Source organism: Pavona decussata, unplaced genomic scaffold (genome assembly GCF_977016875.1).
Source record: "Pavona decussata unplaced genomic scaffold, jaPavDecu1.1 SCAFFOLD_73, whole genome shotgun sequence".
NCBI classification, from domain to species: Eukaryota; Metazoa; Cnidaria; class Anthozoa; order Scleractinia; family Agariciidae; genus Pavona; species Pavona decussata.
This window is the reverse complement of record NW_028145492.1, coordinates 190,626-212,349: the sequence shown is the minus strand read 5'-3', so window position 1 is coordinate 212,349 and position 21,724 is coordinate 190,626. Positions and strand designations below refer to the sequence as shown.

The window sequence follows — 21,724 nt, the reverse complement described above, 5'->3', positions numbered from 1 at the left end:
TACTTGGTTATGTCCCTAGGGATCTCGGCGTGTCGTAATACTCATTTGAGAATCCTATTTTAATACAAATAACGCTCTGACAAAGAATTTACCCTGACTCTTTCTTTGTCCCTGGTCCCTTGGAAGGCCGAGAAAGTGCCTCAAGGGACGTTTTCGGAAACGCTGATTTGATTAGAAGCTTTTAAAAGAATATTTATATTTCGTCCAAAAAGGTAAGTAGGTAAGTGCACGGTTAAGGGTAAAAGATGACCAAATTTTGAAGTGGACATTTTCACTCCTTTATGTCCCTACGAATATTGGCGTGCCGTAAAACTCCCTTGGGAATCTAAAAGTGTCTCAGGGGACTTTTCCGGACATACTGATTTCATTGGAAGCTCTTTAAAGCATATTTGTGTTCCCACGAGAAATTGACATTTCATTTTTCCAAGGGGTTGGTCCAGGGTTTTAGGTCAAAATTGACCAGATTTTGAAGCAGGAATTTTTTACTCCTCTATGTGCCTAGGGATCTTGGCGTGTCATAAAACTTCCTTGGGGATCATTTTTAAGAGCAAATAACGCCCTGACAAAGAATTTTCTTTTTAACCCTTACCCTGGTCGCTTGGGAAGGCTAAAAGGTTTCTCTGAGGATATTTTCGGACACACGGATTCGATTGGAAGCGTTTAAAAAAATATTTGAGTTCCCTCCAATTTTTGGGTCAAAATGACCGACTTTTTTTTCCAAGGGATAGGTCCTGTATTTTGGGTCAAAAATAACCAAATTTTGAACTCAGCATTTTGACTCGTTTATATCCTTAGGTATCTCGGCGTGTCGTTAAACTCCCTTGTGCCTGGGAGTTGGACAGGCTTGGAAATGAGGGTCGGCCGATTTCGCTTAAAATTTGCACGCATTTACTGTGAGGACTTGTGTAATATACCAAAGTTTAAGCTTCATTGACCTTATTTGGGCTGCCTTGTGGGTCCCCTGAGGCTGATTTTAAGCTTAATTTTGATCACTTTTCATTTCTCTGATTAGAATGCTACAAAATTATTCAGTCAATACAAGAGTCATTCTTTGTTAGCTCCACTCTTGAACTTTCTTTACCAAAACTTATGGCCCACAGGAAAATTATTGTTGCACACGTCAGTAATCTAAAGTTGCGGCTCTTATCGGCATATAACGACAAACCGGAAATAGCCCAACTTTAAGCCATTATCTTTGATGCCCACTTCCAACATAGTTGTAAAGTGTAGCCCTAACTATTTGACAATCAAGAGGAAAATAGTAAGGTTAAGCCTTTTTCACTTTACAGCTAATGGCGTTTAGCCTAGTTTTAATCCTAATACTGTAAACTCTAATTTTCATTCGGCTTTTGCCACTTTGAATTTCAAAGTGTTGGAATTAATTTAACCTTCGGCTTTCTGGGAGTGATGGTGGTGTTGGTATCAGTTTAGCCTAATTTTCATCCCAATACTTCACAATACACATTCTAAAATAGAAAGAGTAGAAATGCTCAGTGCTAGAGAAAAACAGAAAAATCTACCAGTAATACTTCCCTGCGTTTTTCAAGTATGTAGATTAGAATTAATTAGGTTACAATGAAATTTCTCACCGAATTTTTAGTTTTCATATTCCGAGAAATAGTTCTATTTCAAGAGGAGAAAAGAAAGCATAAACAGATTTAACAGGGGCCACCAACGAAAACACCTGCTAAGCAAACTAGCTGAGCGAAATACTTTTCGTCTTGTTGTCATCTTCGTTCCCAGGCTCTATCTTTGTTTAAGTTAATACAGATTGATCTCTTCGGATATTTCAACTGAGAATGTACCGAGGTTGCAAAAGGTTTTAAGAAACATGCTAACTGACCCCTTTTTTGCATTTTTTTAAACACGTTTGCACCTTCGAAAACGAAAGGAATTTATTTATTTGTTTTTAACTATTTTATTTATATACAGATCCGCTCAACACTTGGGCAGGTGCGAAAACAATATACAGGACAGGACAGTAATATCAGTATTCGAGTGTTACGATATTTTGACCTGACATTTTCGGTTTCTAATTTCTGAGGCGACTATGGTCATCCCAACATAAACCGTTGGTGTCCCTGTAACATCCATATCGATGCTTTCCTGTATATTAGGTTTGAACAGACAAGTTCGACTTGTCCCTTATTTTCCCAGGGTAGCGTTATATTGCCATGTTGTTGATGCTTAAAGCGTTTAGTTGTGTGCCGCCCATAGTCTGTCTGTCTGTCGGCTGGTCTTGGAAAGATATTTACTGATCCCCATCATGTTATAATATAACGCAGGATTCAACACATAGTTAAAATTTGAAACTGCCGACGAGATGATCAGTACATTGACTTTTTGCGTCTGCTGTGATTGACCAGAGTAATCAATTACTCTCGTTTTGGTTTTACACTCATTGAAAACTGCTCTGCTGAAGAGTGCTCCGTCTGCTGCCGCTGTTCGGGAAATGAGCCTACGCTCACTTCCGAAGAGTCTCTTCTCGGGAACAATCGGGGAGTAAAACCGGACCCGAGGGAGGGGCGAAAATCAAGCCTACCCGTCTTGAAACAGTAAAAACAAATGACCTAAATATTTTTGCCTAAGTTGGATAAGGCTTAACAAGAAAGGATAGACGGAGTTAAATACATGACGCCAATCAAACAGCAACAACGATTAGTCTACCTCTACACTGTACTTTTATTCAGTTGAAAAATCAAATAATTTAATAGATTATTTTGTGATACAGTAAACTGCAAAGTCCATCCTCGACTAGATAAATTAACTGCCCAACATCAAAACACGATGATATGAAAATACAATCTGCTGAAACCTTGTTAGACATTCAAGACATCCTATCTTACAAGTTAAAAAAAGCTGTACCATGAACCCTCCTTGCATATGTACAATATACAAATAATAATAAAATAGTCTATTTACACAAAATTTATGTTACAAATGTAATATTAAACGATAACTGCTCCTCTTATGTTACAAATAGAATATTTTGGAAATCTAAATAAAGCCTTCGCTGATAACATTTATTAATTCTGAAACCTCAAGATTGTGTAAAACATTAACGAAACGACGTTACTCTAAACTCCTGGGAATGCATTGATGTCTACTAGACTCTGTAAGACAATCCAACTAACTTTAATTTATCGCAGAAAACATTTGAACAACACTGGAAAGAGCCCAATTTGTCTTAGTCTACGTAAACAACAGTGCATTCCTGGAAATTGGATTGTAACAGTAGGTCTGCCCGCAGAACCTAAACAACAACTTTCAATAACAATCTGTTCGAGACCTGTTGGAAAGAACTATCAAAATTTAGAACAAGCATCATTATGATGGATCAAGGTTTTCTAAAAGTGTCAGACTTAATTAAACAGGTAAAACCTGATCCGGCGGAAAATACGCAGCTTATCTGCTGGAAACAAAAGATTGGTTTGTTAGGACAGAAAATAAACACGACGAACGCAAGGGTGTTTCGTCTAAAACACCACCACTGATACTTAACAACAATATTATGTCCAGCTGAACAGACCAACTGGCCGTGCAACTGCCACAACTGTGAAAATCATCAAGAGCAAGCTAACGCTTACCCCCAAAACAAAAGCTAACATGCTTGTCCTTTACTTAGTCTCAATGTTTTAGGTATAATTTATAAAGTTTGAATGACAAACCAGTGACTGAAAAATTTTAACAAGTGAGTAATTGTTTTAGGATATTCCAGCATTAATTTAGGTGAAAAAGATAGTTCTCCTTCTCTTACAGAAGGTTCCATTTACTTGCCCTTTCCGACAACAACATCGAACAACCCTCAATTAACTATTGGCCCTTATTTTATAAGAATTATCAACCTCTGCAGCTCCTATAAGAAGCACAAACAAACAAAATAATTTTTAACACAAGTTGAAGGAATGAAAATGTAAATAAGGTGAAAAGTGTATGTCTTTACCTGAACGTCACAGAATTACAAAACAGTTTACGTGTATGTTAACATTTTGGACTATTTACCAAACAAAATTGACCCCCGGGCTATTTTTCACTGTAATCACGAAATGCTGTGTTTAAATACATGTGAAACTATTTTTGGAATGACTCCAATCCCTGTACACCATAAAACTGACCACCCAAACAATGTAATGTAATACTGCAAATACAAAATGTGTATGTTAAGCCATTAGTCCCCAATAGTGGTCAGCATCTAAATTCTACTTAAAATAACACACCTTGACCAGACACAAAATGTCACAAGAATGGAGGTGACAATCATTACTTTGGTTGAGGTAGAAGCTGATTGGCTTGCAACCCTTCTAGAAAACCCTACCCTAAAAACAATAGCAGCTACTACCCAACTAAAACAATTGAAAGCTTCAGGAACTGCCACACCACTGACTATTTTAAGGTAAAATGCAGGGGTTTCATTAACGACTGGACGCCAGGCAAATCACCATCTCTGAACATAACCCCAGCCACGACCTGGCTGCTTTAAATATCCCGACCAAATGTTTCTAAAAACAAACATATCCAAGTTCCAGATGTTACTATCCTGCCGAGTTACACTAACCCCTTGCCTGCCTTTTGCAGATCTTAAAATGTCTTGATGTTTTCACAAAATCTCCCAACTAGCTCCAAAAGAAATACATGTTACATAGAGCTAGGAGAATATGCTTGTTGACACTAGGGTTTTAAGGGTAAACCAGGAAGATGGAATATGAAGGAAAGGATATAAAATCTAATCTTTTGTACTACAGATACTGGTTAAAGAGGCAAGAGGAGCAGTTCTAAGATTAAATCCTTAGTAATTTTTATCTGCCCTTGTTTATCTTAGATAGGCTACTGGCTCAAAACCATCCATCCTACTTCTAAACCTTACACAATCCAACCATCCACTAAACAGAATGATTTTACCAATCAGACACACTTCTTTTTACTGCATTATTATAAAAATAAAGTAATGGTAATGGTATTTATATACTGCATTTTCTTATCGCATTCACTATAAGAGTGATTTCTTAAACAAACAAAAGGCATTCCAAGCAAATGTTTCAATGCCAGATCCAATATAGTGTGAAGTGTACAGAGCATAATAAACTTGAAAACAGCCAAAACAAACACAAATAAAGAAAAAAAAAAGAAGGCAAGGAACTAAAAAATTTATAATTTTTTTTTTTAGCGGGCACCAAAGAAAATAGCAAATGAAACATTTTATTGGATGGCAAAAAAAAAAAAAAAAAAAAAAGAAAAACAAAACAAAACAACTGCACCTAATTGTATTGTTGACTTAAGCCAACTTCTAATTAGCCTGTCCCAGGCATTCAGTGGAGAGAGGTGCCATAAAATGAAAAGAAATTGCGTTCCCCACTAGCTGAACACCTCGAGCAGGCTGTGGCTCCTAATACACCATGCAGCAAAACAAACTAAATTATTTTAACTTTGTGCTAATAATCCTTGATCATGACTTGCTGTGTTAGTGTATGCAAAATAAGATTGACTACAGTGTGCATGTACACAATTTATCATAATAAATTGTTGAAATAAAAAATTGTTTTCAAAGAAAACGCACAGTGCCACATATGTCATCAAAAATTGCCTAACAGCAAACAAAAAATTAATGCCCTGTGATCTTTGAAAACAAATTTCCTGTATTGCTTTACCAATCAAGAGCGCATTGAATGGTAGGCGTATTGGCTTTGCAGTTCTACAAAAACTAACAATACCCTACATTTCTCACATATTTTGCACTGACTGAAGTTATGTTGAAAAAGGTAATTTATAATGTTAAATGTCCCAAATTTCATTTATGATGAATATCATCTAACAAGCAACTTAACATGATATGTAATACATTGATCTACTGTATGTTTTGCCTGCATATACAGTATACATGAACACACTTAAAACTGTCACTCTATAATATACCTTCCATGATACATGTATGTTACACAACGATTCTGCTCCCACAACTGAGCAACTTCCAACTAAATTCTCACAATCACAGTGTGAAAATGCCTCATCCAACATTTCCTAATTAAACAGGTCAATACTGTCATCTCATTGCCATGCAACTTTCCTTTAAACATCCCAGTCACACTTCACACTTCACAACCTTATCAATACTCTATGCAACATGGTTCTTAAAATGGGAAAACTGCTTTTATACAAAAAACAACAAAAACCTTGTGCTACTGACGCACACCAAAAACACATTCTGCTACAATTTTAACAGGTCATTAATTCATTAGCAAGTCAAGTACCCCTCCAATGCGTAAGCCTTACAAAAATACTGAATGGCATAAAGTGCCATTTTAATTTGTAACCAATTTTAACTTAATACAAATTACAAACATTGGTTCAAATGATTTTAAGCAATTATTAAACCAGTTAAGAAAAAAATTAAGCCAAAGGTGATTTGGTCTTGTGAAAGGCATGTGAAAACATGCTTCTACCTGACTAAATGAAAGTACCCAGCAGGGCTGTCAATAAGGGCCACGGGTGGGGGATTTCCCCTTGCTATTAAGAGTGGGACCCCTGGCTACTTCAACAGAAAAACAAAGCATTGAAACCACTAAGGGAAAAGAATCCACAGCTACAGCTATCACTTCCCACCAATTTTCAAAACTAAATGACAGCCCTCACCCAGTCGCTACAATGTACATTTTTCACTTATACACTGTAAGCTGTAAACTGCCTCAAATAGGAACTGTGCATTCCTTGAAGCTTCCTTTAAACACTCCATTATCACACAGAGTTGGAAAAATACTACAAGTCATAGCAACCCACAAAACCATGAACATCAAAACATTCTTCTGAACTGCTCATTGTGTAGTGTTGCGGATCAATCACCTAAGTACTGCAAATACTTGCGTCTTCATCGGAGGCTGACTGGTTACAACACAATAAACATTCCAAAACCAAAATTAATATCTGACCCACAAACAGTACATCGGGAAAGCTTAGAAGCTCAAACTTAACTCATCAAGATCACCAACAGATGGATTTGCCCTGGCAGTGGCTTTCAAAACAGAGTGGACAAAATCTGAAGTGTGGCCAGCGACAAGCTGGTTTCCTGCAATTTAAAAGCAAAACAAAACTATTATGTTTTAACCACCAGCGGTGACAGTAGCATGAACAGTTACAGGAACGTAGAATGCATGGTGTGTGGAAATGAGTGAAAACTTCACCTTTTAGCTCTAGTAATAACCACCAGATAATTTCTCCCTATTCATGTAATATCACTACTTAAAGAAACATAGAGGTGATGAGAATAAAAAACATTGGCCAATAAACCTCAAAATGTGAGAATGTACTGTAGCTCACTGACTTGTCAAAATCTTTAATCTTTATTGTTAATGTATGTACATGTAATGTTTGGAAACACTGATCTCAGCCTTTGTTTTGTTCTTAATATGTTCTAAAAAATTTGGCTAAAATTCCCAAACTAAATGTTCTCATGAAAAGGTTCTTAAAATAGCAAACTTATTGCACCAAAGTAATGCGTGATTGTGAAAAAATGACAAAAACCACAATATTTTGCTAATTACAGCCTATTAACTCAAGACCAACCTCACTAACTCAAAACCACCACTGACTCATACTAGTAATTGTTTTGGTTCCCCGGGGAGTGAAAATGAGTTAGCAGAGTTCTACTATATCTGCTATTAATTAAGGGAATGATATCCAGAAAGTGTACTGTAATGCACAAGGCTGGTGAAATAAGCAGCACTTACCAAATGTAGTCTTGATGAGGGTTTCAACTTGAACACTTAAACTTGCTTTTGGTGTGACTGGTTGAGAACTGCCTTTTAATAATATCTCCTTTTTCACTTTATCAATGACTTCTGTAAGATGCACTATAAGAGAATTGCAACATACATGTATATTTAGTTCTGTAACACCATGTGGTTGAACAACAACAACAACAACATTTACTTGTACTGTAACTTATGAATAAATACAGTCATATAAAACTTATAAATGCGCACAGTAACTGGACATCCAAAATAATACCGAAGCTAAACTAGTTGGGTGACCATTTTTTAATAGCTAATAGTTGCCCAAAGGTCAAAGAACACCCTTTTTCCCAAGGATTATAAAATCCCAAAGCAAGAGAAAGGGACAATTCAAATGCCCAGTGTTTGACAAATGGACGCTGTCAGTGATTGCATTGTCAACAGAATTCTGGAATTGATGTGCTGCAAATAAATTTTACATGAAGCCAAAAATTGAGTGATGTATTATGCAGTCAGCGTCACAGACATACTTGGAAAAAAGAAATCGGAGTTCTCACATCAAGAGTTGAATGATGACCTCCTGATTACTACATGTAGTTCAGACCGTGAAGGGTCCGTGACAGTTTCATTTTGGGAAGAAACCTGAGATAAACTTGCTTAGGATAAATTTGGGTGAATCAGCCCTATGTAATCATTTTTCCCTATAACCGAATTGTCTCCATTTTGCAGTCTTTTAAACATATAGCTGACAAATTAGACTACTGCACATTTGCGGATCAACTTGACTGTTTCCTTCCTTTTATGTCACTCCCTTTCTAAATTAACCCTGTATCTTCAGACCTTTCCCAACTCCAGCTGTTCAGGAATTTCTTTAATGCGTTGTGTGTGGTGGACACCAGAGTAACACGTACAATTTAAGTGTACTTTTAAAACGACATGCCTCTAGGGAAGCCAAAAGGGTGGTCTCATTAAATTTTGTTTATATTTTTACCTGCAAATTTTTAATGTTTACACAGTCACAAAAAAACCTTTATTCAGGGCAAAATAACTCACTTTGCTCCATCTCCAGTCCCTGCAGCTTGACCTTGTTTGCTTCATGCTGAGCTTTTTTCTTTAATCTACAAGCCCTGTAATTAACAGTGAGAGAACTGTTCACGTTACACTGTACAATGTAAAATTGATCTCCAATCACAAGCCACACTTAAAAACAGCAATGGCAGCATGGCCAATGTATATATCTACATGTAACTGGAGCCATTTAGACAGGGCTTCTGATATTTCGCGCGGTCGCGGAGCCGCGAAATTGAGGTATATCCGCGGAATCCCGCGAAATTCACAAAAAAACGCGTAATACCGCGAAATTGGTTAAAAATCCTACCGAATACATGTCAGTACAACATATTTGAAACTTATCTTGGCTACTGGGGCTGTTTACTTTCCATAAATGCAAATTTATCTTGAAATTTCGTCACTGCCTCGAGTAAACATAACGTACTATAACTACCAGGCGTTCTTAGATTAATGTTGCGAAAAACTGGGCACAAGAAATGAGAAGACTTTTCGGTGACACTATACGGAGTGGGAAAGGAAACTGCTGTCTGTAGTAATGCAGGCACATGTTTAATCGTACGTGCAGGGCACGCGCGAGACACAACAATGTTTTGACTTCACAAATGGATTTGAACCTTCGATCACGAACAATCTTGCCTTGTAAACTGCAAAGCAACACAAGAGACCAAGGAGAGAAAAGAAATTTATTGCGTTGCTGTTTTCGGCTCTAAATTGCAGCTGAAAAGGAGGTTAACCGGCCGGGCGTTTCGGTAAAGCTTATGTTTTTCTTGTAGCTCGAAACAAGCACAATTGCCTTGAGAAGTGTGCTGGATAAACATTTGTGTTTTCTTTCTTACCCTGAATTTGACATCCTTCCAATATATCTTTTTTTTCTGGAATCTTTCTTCTTGGCTTTCTTCTTTGTTTTTCGGCGAAAATTTGCCCCGAAAATTCCCGCGAAATTCCCGCGAAATCGGCCGTTTTCTCCGCGAATTTGTCTCTAAAAATCCCGCGGAATTTGACTTTTTTCCCCGCGAATTATCAGAAGCCCTGTTTAGACAGCTCTACAGCTGTAGTACAAAACAACATTTTATCTTACACAAAAAATGGAATTAAAGTTAAATTCCCTAATTCTGTGCACTGGATATCTGTTTTCACTGTCTAATCGGCTGGATAAGTTCACACCAGCAGGGAAAGAATCCAAGCCCTTGCTACCATCTGCATTTCAAAACAGTTATAGAGGGTCACCTACTTGCATAAACCACAATGTGACCCAATGTAACCAGTTTGTTCTCTGTTCCAAGAAGACATTGTAAAGAGAAGCTTGATGGAGAGGGTGGGCGGAGCAGCTCATTTTGAAGAAAACACAAAGTAGCTTTTCCAAATTTTTCTTTTCATTGATGAAACTTAAATAATATGTAATTTATACCTACAGGTGTAATCAAAAGCAGGGCTGGGGAGATCGCAAGCTATTGTGAGAGGAAACCCCACCTATTCAAGACAGAGGAAAAAAAGCAACAACTTCGACCAGCTGTAGCTGAAAAATAAGTGACGGCCTTGTTTATCACAATAATATGTCTGTACATGTACATTTGAAGACTGAGTCCAGTTCCTACAATTTGAATGAAACTCTTAATGGAAGGCACATTTGATGTTCTGACCATTGGTGCATTATACATTGTACAGTACATCTGAGGTTTTGAGCATTAATTATTTTCTTTTTTTTTTTTAACATTTAAAGCTGTATCTTAATTCCATTTACAAAATCCATCACATGGGGGACCTGGGGTGAATTCTTAACACAAAGAGCGGGTGACTTGTTACAACATCTAACCTCCAAACTTTTTTTCAGGCAAATAAATCTTTGGACAAAAAATGACATTCTAAACAGCGTGTATTGGTTCAGAGTTTTTTTTTTTTTTAACATAGAGAGAAATATGATGTGCTAAGAAATCCTCTGAAAGTTTTACTTTTTGTCAAAATTCATCATCCAATACTGATGACTTAACATTCTTATTGAAGTACACTTTCTGATACATATAGTTAGCACTAGGAACAGACTTTTAGAAAGGTTAGTTCCATTTTTGATGGCCAAAAAAGCTACGTGTTTGGCAAGATATGATCACCATTCTTAGAGCCCACACAATCATTCCTAAACTTGAAGTGTCTAGTACAGTGTACACCTTCCCTTACTGCTAAATTTTGTTACTTTCTTCTCAAAATGCACTTGGAATTCATGCAGCAAGTACTGATCTTTTGGTGCCCTGTAGGCCTGTTATTTTTCAAAACCACTGGGGCATGAAACAGGCTGAATTTTAGGCTAATTTAATGCATGCCTAGTTTGGAACAATATGAATGCAGCAGCATATAATTTCAGCAAAAACTTCCCACGGTAGCTTATGCCTGGATCGATACAGGCAGTTGTTTATTCTTTAAATGAAACACAGGCTTAATATCCACCAACACAAAATTATCAAACGCATCTCAAACCAAGGAATCAAGAACAAATTTTGCCAGGTATCATAATTTACCAGACAGAGATTTCAACACGAAGTTATTTACATAAGCTTATATTAAATTTCTTTCCCGGGAAAAAGAAAACAAACAGATGAATCAAGAATCGTTGGTAATTTTAATAGATACAAGTCTCATTCAAAATCTAAACAAAAAAAACTTTTTATTTTTCAGTCAAAAACAGAGATTGCTTTTGACTAAGAAGATGCTTTAGCAACAAAACGACCCAATCATCTAGTCGTGTTTTCAGGGTAAGAGGATACACAATTTCATGTAAGATTAAACCTTCAAAGTGTAAAAGTAAATTTGGGGCTTAGAGTAATCGATGATGAATATTAACTTCTAGGGACAAATAAAACTATGAAATTTGCATTTTTGGTTTAATAACTTACCTACATGTACGCTTAATAGTAGAGCTTTGTGAGCTTCCGTTTTTGCTTATCAGTACATTAATTACTTTCGGGCTTAAACATCAACAAACAATTTACCTTGAGGCAAGCTTGTTTTTTTCCTTTCTCGACTTGTTCCGGGCGTTTTGCGGTAACTGGTGAATCGGTTTTAAATCGCTGATAACTTTATTAAGTCGATCGAGCTCTCGGCTTATTTCCAGAAGTTTTTTTGGATTTGGAGAGAGGTCATCATGATCTCCCCTTCGACCCTTCCGATTTCTGGCCAAGCCAACCCCGTGCATATGGCTGTCCACATCAAAATCTTCATCACTGTCCATCTCTTCATCCGCCGATTCGTCCTCCACGGCTGGACTATTCGGTTCAGCCACCGTCGATTCGGTTTCAACGTCTTCCTCCACCTTCAATGTAGCTTCTTGGCGCTGGTTCGTGTCTTCGGGACTGTACACTCGACTTTTCCTTTCCGCAGAAATTAACTTCGGTAGTTGGTTGAGACAAACTCCGCCGCTGCCCAAATCTAATTTTCTTTCCGGCAATATCATCATTCTTTCCGTGGAAGTGGATTTTTCGGACTCGTTCTGCCAAGGAGAAGTGCCTTTGGTCATAGTCCATGTTGGTTTGCACGGAAGTTTCTTCTCGGTTTCTTTAGGATGTTCAAATCTCTCACTATGCTCGGAATTTGAAGCCACTGCTTCTTTTTTCACTTCAATAATTCGCGGCCTTTCAACCTTTTCTGATGTGAGCTCCAATGCGATGAAAGGCTGCGGCTTGCGAGCCGTTGTGCAATCCCAGGAAGAGGAATATTCTCCTTCCGTTCGAGTGGCTATGCGATGGAGTCGCTCCATTTCAGGATTTATCAGTGGCGACAACGAACGGTGATCATTTAGTTCAGCTAAAGTAGGCCCAGCCACTTTACATTCTTCATTTACTCTGTCACTTCTGAAAAATTCCAGCTCCATATCGAAATCTCCCCCCAACCCGCCAAAGGGCGAGCTTGGCAGTGTTTGGAAATTGTCCCAGCCATTGTTTTCTCCATTCTCACCCAAGAAGGCACTTCTGCCACCTTTGAAATCATCTTCCTCGTACGGAGAAAACAGACCACCAAAGCTTTCCTCAAACGAACTCTCCACGTCCAGTGGAAGCTGAAAAATAAAGACGAGAAAGAAATCCTTAGCCTTATATTATGTAACTTGGCAAATAAATTCTCGATCGATGGAAGATGTTTAGCTAGCGCGCGGAGATTCGTAGTTGTTCGGCAAAAATAGTTTTCTCTCGTCAAAGAAACTTACTGGAGTATATTCTACTCCTTGCTGCATGTACTCCTATGGCTCTATAAGTTGTTAAGCTCCCTTTCAAGGGCAAAACAGCAAGATTCTACTCCTTGCTCGAAGCAAATTTTCTTCTTTGTTATTGTTTTCATTCCGGCCACGGGTGAAATCAGCATCACGAGACCTGTCTTGTCAAACAAGAATTTGTGAGCCAATCAGAACGCTCACCTTGGCCATAAGACCCCTCCCACTACAGGCGATTGTCACGGTTACAGCGCCAAAACACTCGAAAAAGGAACAAGACCTTTTCTTGGTAAAGGCTGCTTCCTCTCAAACTTACAGCTGCTGCCTTACTGCTTTCGTCCAAGCGTTTAATTTTACAAAAACAACCGGAAACAGGAGGAAAAAGGTGGCAAAACTGGTGTATCCTGAGCGTTTCTGGTTTGTCTTTACGTCACGGATCAAATGTAGTTGCTATCCCACAGGGCCTTATTCGACTAATAAGCGCCGCTTTTAGAATGCAACAATGACGTCATCATCACTCAGCGAAATTGAACGATACTCAGGTCACGTTCGTGAATGTAAACAAACCTACGACTTCCGTTGATAGCGAGAAAAAGGCATGAGATCGAGAACGCTTGCCAGTACTAACTGAGGGAATAGTCTGGATGCAATTATTACGAAACCTACCACGTGCGATCCCCTGAAAATTCACAGAAAAAGAGGAACTCAGACGTTTTAAATAGAACACGAAATTTCGATTCAATATACATGATTTTGATTGATATAAGTTCGGATTTCGAGAAGGAAGTAGTTAATAAAAGATATGCGAGGAATTAAATTTCTAATACTCAAGTTCTCAAGCCTTTGTGATTGTCATTTCTTACATTCCCAAATCAGATTGTTAGTTTGGGAAGAAAAAAATTTTACTCGTAAATTTATGCAATCTTTTTCGAATAAGAATAATGGTTTCTTAAATAAACATTAAATATATACATGTAGCTGGGTGACAAAAATAAAACGAGAATCAATTCAAGAAAAGCTAGAAATTTCTACTTGAAAATATTTGTCTCGATCCAAAAATGTCATTTTCCTGCAGAGAAATTCAACCAATATTTCTAACGACAATCCTTGTTTTACAATAGGATGTTCTGACCCCTTCATAGTTAACATTACCATGGTTAAAAATATTTTCCCAAACAAGGAGAAAGTTATATGTACAACAAGAAGTTGACTATATTGCACCGACTAAACAAAGAAATTAGGAAATAATTTTGGACCTTAACGAAGACGACAACAGAAGCTAGGTACGTCAACAACTAGTGCTGTATAGACTAGCGTGTAATTAGCACACCAGGGTCTGGATTTAATAATGGTGCCAAGTTTCATAACAAACTGTTTTTCAGAGTCACCTTGTTTCTAATAGAGCACTGGATATTTTACAGGCCAGGAGTTTGTTTTTTTTTTAAGCCTGAAGAATAACTCAACTGTAGTTGTATTGGCTCCACTAAATGATAGCTTATAATGGCTGACATTTTTCTTTTCACAAAGCCATCTCCATAGCAAATGAGGTCACCTTGCCATACATCAAACTATGGATTAATTGTCAATATATTGTGAAAAAAAAAGGGCAAATAAAAATGTCAATGTCAATGTGAAAATTAATGATTAGTGGGACTTAGGCAACTACATGATGCTCTCCCATTTTTCACTCAATTGATCATTTTCACACTCCTAAATACTGTACCATAATTTACCACACAAATAGGCCACTGTTTTACTAGCCTTTTAAGCATCTTACGGGGAAAAAAATAAAAAATTCGTAGCCATACTTTCCCCCTTTTCACTAAAATTTATTTATAACACAATATTTTTTTCAAGCATGATAAAGTGATCGATTTGATTATGAAAATTACGGGTAGAATCGTATTGAACTTGAACTTGAACATAATTAATATTCTTGCTCTGTTGAACATTATATTTTGACCTGATGATGGTGACCTGATGATGGTGTCATGAGGACAACGAAACGTAAATATGATTCTACCCGTAATTTTCATAATCAAATATTATATATTCCTCCAAATCCACTGCTTTTCAAAACATTTTCATTACAAGCGTCCTGAAAGAGTCGATCACATTGAAACTCATTTGCGTGCAGCATAAACAATGATTTGCACTCTACTATTTACCCAAAATTTGCAATAATTTGCCCACTGTAAAAAATAAGTAATAATAATAATAATAATAATAATAATATTTCATAGTTGGGGATATGAGTGGAGTAGCTAATAATAATTATTTATATACAAACTTGCAGTTAAATTCACAAAATGTAAATTGGTGTATGCCTATCAACAATATTTGCTGCTTCAATCAAAGAGGGCTGACATTCATATTGCATTGTCACTTTGCTTTGGAATGAATAAGTAGCTGACTGGCCTCCTACAAAAGGAAATAATTATTTGTCAAAATGTTTGTGTTCTACATCTGTCATTTTCTCTCGTTTACAATGCCCCCACTTAACACTACTGTGTTAAATACACTGCAACTAAAAAAAGTGGAATATAATAGCAGAATAGCTGGGTATGGAAGAGGAAGCCTATTGCGGGTAGTCTACCCATGTACATGTATACATGTACACCTGGGTAAAGAGAGACAATGTGAAGCGAAGTTTTGTGTCTACTGAGGAAAAAACACAGCAATGAAGAGACCAACACAGCCTCAAACCACAGACCCTCCGATCTTCCAATGAAAAGTCCGACATGCTAACCATTACATAATCGCACCTGCACATCTTCAGGGAAACTTACAGTTAAAAAAAAAAAAAAAACTCCATTTGAAATGCGCATGGTAAAGAAAACAAAGTTTCACTGAGCCTTCCAAAGACTGGCCAACTGCAATGTAAAAATTTTCACTTAGCAAGAAGGTTTCAACCAAAAACAACTTTAATTCATGCTATTGCTTAAATGGGATTATTAAATTAAATTATTTACTGTGAGTCCAGGAAGTAACAACCCTTGATTCTTCACGATTTAGCAGCTGTTTACAATCATTACATTCAGATGCTGCTAAATGTAGGTGGCTATTTTAGGTGGAGTACAAAGTACTGACTTTGAGCATTGATTTCATAACATTTGTTAGTTTTGAAGGAAACACTGCCAAACTTTGTAAACTTTCCTAAAAATTTATCCTACAGTAATTTGGCATGACATTTAATTATTTGCATGACATAGTTTCCATAGCAACAAGATTTTTACAGCAGTGTTTTTTAAAGTTTGAATTTTTTTTAAATTTACATTTTTATACTATTTTAGTTTTGAATACAGTGCCTGCCACAATGGACCTGTACCGATTAATCGGGTCAATTTGGCCCAGTTTGACAAAGATGATGAGTGAGCGGATGAACATTGGCCTGATTAATAAAAATCTGTGGCACTGCTACAGATTTTTTGAATCAGACTGATTTTCAACCCGTGCTACAACAACAGGAAAAGAAATCAGCCGACAAATTGCAACATGTAAATTCATTTTGCCCATGTGATTGAACCAACTAGAATCAGGCCAATAAATATAAGCCAGACAGGAAGTACGAGACAGTATAACCAATGGAAATTATTGTTAGTACTATTATAAAACTAGAAATCATGCAGTAAAATTACAAACACTTAGATCATGATGGATGGAGCCTTTAAAGAAACCAACCAACCAGAATATACGAAGGAAAGCAGTGCTAGATGTGAAATCCTATCTATCATTGGTTGACAAAATGAAGTGCAGCCAAATTGTTTTCTAATCAACTTCAAGGAGAAAATCAAAGCAAAAGTTGAGCAAATTTTATGATTTATAATTATGATCACATTTCCAAACCTCCTTCACGGTTGTGATTTACTTTGTTTTGTCTTCATGAATTATTAACAAGTTTGAGAAAAACACATCAAACAAAACATGGACTCTTGGACTGTGATGCAATACAAACTTATACAAAAATGCAGAGCTATAATAGGAGCCAATCAGGCAGACTAATAATACGATGCAATAACAGACGTGCAACAAACTACAATGTAGATACATGGCTTTGAGTTACATTAACTTTACCGCACCTTTCAATAATGTGTAGACTGTGAACTTCAAAACCCAACCAACAATTTACGTATTCTGCTGCTGTCAATCATAATTACAGTGACAACCAGCTGACCGCTAAAGTACAGAAACTGACAAAGTGGATTGAAATCCACCAACCACAGCATACAAATGTGAACTTTTGGCCTTGCTAAGGCAAACGTTGTTTTCTAAGAGGTCTGCTGCACTGATTGATTGTACTGATTGACAGCAAAGAACAAAATGATTGGTGGAATCATGTAATAATTTGAAAGGTGCATTAATTAATAACACTAAATTTTATTGCTACCTTACAAAGAGTCTATGTCTGTAGGACTTCTATTCTGAGAACGTTTTTAGGCTTTTTTAGGCCATTGCCCAAATTAGAGGCAAACAAGGCATGTGCCCTTGTAAAAACTTCAAGTACAACATATTCAATATATTAATGGAAAATACCTTTCAGTGGGAAAAAGTTTCAAGAAATAGTTTCAACCGATTTTAAGGGGGTGTTTACATGTGAAAACTTGCAACGGTGTGTTTCATACTGGTATTACTTTGTGATTTCATACCAAGTTTACATGAAGGGATGAGATTTCATTTTGCAATGACACGAAGGGACACTTCATGCCAGCCAATGTGTGTTTAAATAAACACATGCATGCACTACCTGTTCCAGACTCTTGGGAGAGGAATTCATTTCATGCCGGAACAAACAAGCGTACCATGTTTACATCACATCAGAAGAAAATCTCACACCGGTATGACTCACTCTGGTATGAGGTTTTGTGCTGGATGAATACACATTTACAAGAGCAAACTGGAGTGAACTTGTACCGGAATGAAAGTCACGCAGGTACATGTACCATATAAACACCCCTAAGAATGAGTAAAAGATTCTGGAGGATGCTATCCAAGGTGGTTTTGTGTCAGATCAAGTGGAACGGAATAATTTTTGATGTTTTCAATTCAGACCAGAGGTACTCATTAATTAAAATGTGTATTTTGATCTAAATATGTACATGTAGCTACTGCAGTAGATGGCAAGCACTTGCATTTTGCACATAATTTATATGCAAGACTCCAAACATCACAGCTACTGCATCCCAACAAAGGGTAAACAATCACTTCACTCCTGGGCAGCGAAGGGGCGCAATTTGATTTGATTACTTTGTTTTTGTTTTTAGTATACTGTTTAAAAGTTTAAGCATAAAGAATAGTGTATTTGAAGCCCAGCCAGGAGCAATACTATTTTTTTTGGTGGTTCTTCCTTTTTCCATGAAGAAGTATATAAATGAATTTTGAAGACGAGTTCTGAACCAAATTGAATTTGTTTTTCCAAAATGTTTCCTCGCATTGACTGAAGCATAGCAGCAATGAGTCATCTATCACAACATCATGCTTATGTTGGCTCAATACTGGTAGCAATACCTGAAGACATAGCTTCCCTGTACATACTTGATAGACAAACAGGCTGACTGGTGCTTTCTTTCATAGTGGAACATCATCAAATATGTAACAAAGTACCAAGGGACTACAGAAATTAGTTCATTATAGTGAGGGTTTGTTATAATATTAAGGTTCTGTTCCAAACATTTAAAAGGCCGGGCTGGAGAATATTGCTAATGTTATACTGAGGACTTTGTTACAGAGGTCCCATTGTATAGAAAGCATGGGTGGGGAAGGTTATCAAACGTCCGATCTTTGATTAGCAAGTTTAAATTATAAGTCTGTTCTCAACATCTCAAGGTAGGCTTACACTGTACATTAAAACATATTATCTGTAAAATAATTAGTCATCATTTTGTCCAGAAATAATGTTAGATCCAGTTACAGTGAGGATTTTGTCATACTTGGTAAATATAGGGCAGTTTTACAGGTCTTAAATAAAAGGGGAGGGGAGGGTGGATTGTCACAAGCCACAAGCACCTATCAGTGTTATGCTGCCTGGGTGGGGGAGGAGGCCGGTTTAAGGCAGAACATAAAAATTTTGAACCTAGCTGAATTTTTAGTCCAAATGCTCCACTGCAGAGCATCCCTGTATGGTCAAAATAGTCATAAAATGTCAGACATGGTCAGACAGCCCACTATTTAAAATGGTGACAAGTTCCCATTGTGGGCAGATATTGCTGTCATCATGGTCTATCCAACGACAAACCCAACCCATCCCACCCCCCCTTCCCTCACAGCGACTTAACAACCCATGAAAAATGACAGCGTCTCCAAGTTATTACAACGTACAGCCACTAAAAAATCTCCAGACATGTAAACTTAAACTTACAAGAAAAGGGAATTGCTTTTTGATACCAATTTAAGCTCTAAGTCAAATTAAGAAGCTTATACACGCCTGGCCCCAGTTGTTCAAAGGCCGGATAACTTTATCCGCCGGATAAGGTACTATTCAGGGTCTAAAATATACTTTACGTTAAACGTTGTCCAAGGTATCAGTACACTTCCAAACTTAACTGTGGTTGGAGTGTGCATATTCGCTTGTTCAAGGGGAAATACTGAAATATTTGCGCAGATTGAAACTGTCGGATAGTGACTTATCCACAGGATAAAGTTATCCGGCCTTTGAACAACTGGAGCCTGGTCTGGCTGACATTTAAGGATACTTCCTGGGTTCGCGGGTGTCCTTTGGAAAAAAATTCGTACGCGCGCAAGTTTTAATAAACCTCTAACAAACTATATATCATTATAACGCTTAATAAATGTAGTTTCCTATAAAAAATATAATTGAGCGATCTTTTCCTTTTTTAAGTGCCAGGAGCCAGTAGAACCTCGAATCCACCGATGGTCGTTCCATTGAATTAATCGGTTATCGAACGCCGCGCGAAGAACGAAATCGCTGCACAGTGTTATTCACAAGGCATCAATCAACAAAAAGGTGTCAGGCTTTTTCGAAATTCTGATTGGTTATTTAGATATCCACGTCTAAAGTTTGAGTAGCAAAAAATATTTGAGTCGTGTTGCGTTAACAGTTGCCACGGGAAAAATATTTTGAAAATCAAAATTCCCTGACACCTTTTTGTTTGTCATTATTCCTCGAATCTTCTGGCCAAATTTCACGACAATCCGTCAAAACTACATACCCTATTAATTCGTTCAAAGTCGACATACTCTGCCAAAATTCAAGTGCGAGTTTTCGCTCGATAAAGGTTTGCAAGAAAAACAAGCCTCCACAGGAGATTATGACACCTCATTAGGTGGCGAGCCAATCGAGCAACAGGACCCCATGGCGTCAACAACAATAGCACAGAATTTCGCGGAAAAAGTATCGCGTTGCAGACACGTTTTAGACTCCGCTGTTGTGATCGAGCGAGATGGGGAAAGTGGCGAAAGGAAAACGTAAAAATCAACCAGGAAAACGGGGAAAAACCAAGGCTAACGAAACCAGAAGCGCGTCAGCGGAGAGTTTGCCAAACTGTGCACTACTCGGAGGAGTGCACTGATAGCAGAGATGAAATCTATTGGTTTGGTAGTTCGTTTTGATTGCGTGTAATGTAATTTACGCTTCAAGCTAAAGCGATTATACATTTCGTATCAAAGGAAATGTATAATGAAAGAAAATCGCATTTTTACTGTTATTTAGGTACGATGGTGATTTCTTCGTAAGAAATATTCAAGATAGCGTGGAGCGGAGCAAAAAGCGAGAGAAAGGGCCACGCAGAACGCGCTATCTCCAGTATTACACGTGGGCTGATACGCTTCTGTTGAGTTCTATTTCATCGATCTAATTCTTGCTGATTTCATTCCAATTTTATCTCGCTGCAGAAGAAAGAAATCGGCCCAGAGGATGTAGAATATGATATTTGATATTTTCACAGGACGCTTGCAAAGTTACGGCTGCAGGACTTTTGCACGGCAATCGACCTCTGTGTACTTGATCCAATAACAGTGGATTAAATTGAAGGCCGCTGCTCCAGTTCTTCGTGATCACCTTCGACAGAACCTTCAACGTCGACTAGAGTTTCTTGGTCGAACCAAGAGCCTTTGTTGCTCTCTGCAAGATCACGTTTTCGATCTTCGCTGAAACCTATCTTTCCTTTTTTCTTAGGCCCTGACATCTTCCGGGATTTCATCCACAGGCTCTTTTCGTTTTTTGATGACTTTTCCATGTGGGAAGCGCCGGCAAAGAATAGAAAATTCGAAGTGAGAAATTTTCTGCAGGCGAGATGTAAACGAAATATGCCTGCCTATTTCTGAAATAAGAGCTCCCGAATGAAGCGTTTGCCGCGAAGATTCCTCTGGGGCGTCTCGCACTAAGAAGATTATGACACCTTTTTTATTTATTTACTTTTAGATGGAAATACGTTTTCCAAAATATCTCGCGCGCTTTTTAATATTTTTCAATTTTTTTTTCAGTAAATGTTAGATAAAATCCCCAAATTCTATTTGGTCGAAAAAAATGTTTTTTCCCTTTTTTACCCTATCGAACCCAGGAAGCACCCTTAAAGTCATTATACCGGTAGCTTACCTCGTATTCTGATGACGCTTGAGATTTCCTTGATTGCTTGAAAATAACCCAGACGTCCCTGGACACAATTTTATCTCTTTCCTCATTTGATTATTGCATCAGTATTCATTGCTGCGGATATTTTTCTCTCGCTTTATTGAACGCGAAACGTACCGACGCAAATGAATGCCGCTCCTACATGCGACTGCG

At 37.6% G+C, this 21,724-nt stretch overlaps 1 protein-coding gene across 3 annotated transcripts; it reads right to left on the bottom strand.

Annotated features, from left to right (window-relative positions):
* Positions 1-2,658: 2,658 nt before the first annotated feature.
* Positions 2,659-21,677, bottom strand: LOC146476714 (uncharacterized). 3 transcript variants are annotated; one of them, XM_085114187.1, is made up of 5 exons: positions 21,536-21,677; positions 11,774-12,834; positions 8,775-8,848; positions 7,719-7,841; positions 2,659-7,057 (listed from the first exon to the last, which is right to left on the bottom strand). In XM_085114187.1, the coding sequence occupies exons 2-5, from the start codon at positions 12,649-12,651 to the stop codon at positions 6,945-6,947; spliced, it is 1,188 nt and encodes a 395-aa protein (XP_084970313.1). In that variant the 5' UTR covers positions 12,652-12,834; positions 21,536-21,677; the 3' UTR covers positions 2,659-6,944. The 3 variants fall into 3 exon arrangements, with proteins under 3 accessions (XP_084970313.1, XP_084970312.1, XP_084970310.1); XM_085114186.1 differs by lacking the exon at positions 21,536-21,677 and adding an exon at positions 13,189-13,353; XM_085114184.1 differs by lacking the exon at positions 21,536-21,677 and adding an exon at positions 12,982-13,141.
* Between the last annotated feature and the right edge of the window lie 47 nt (positions 21,678-21,724).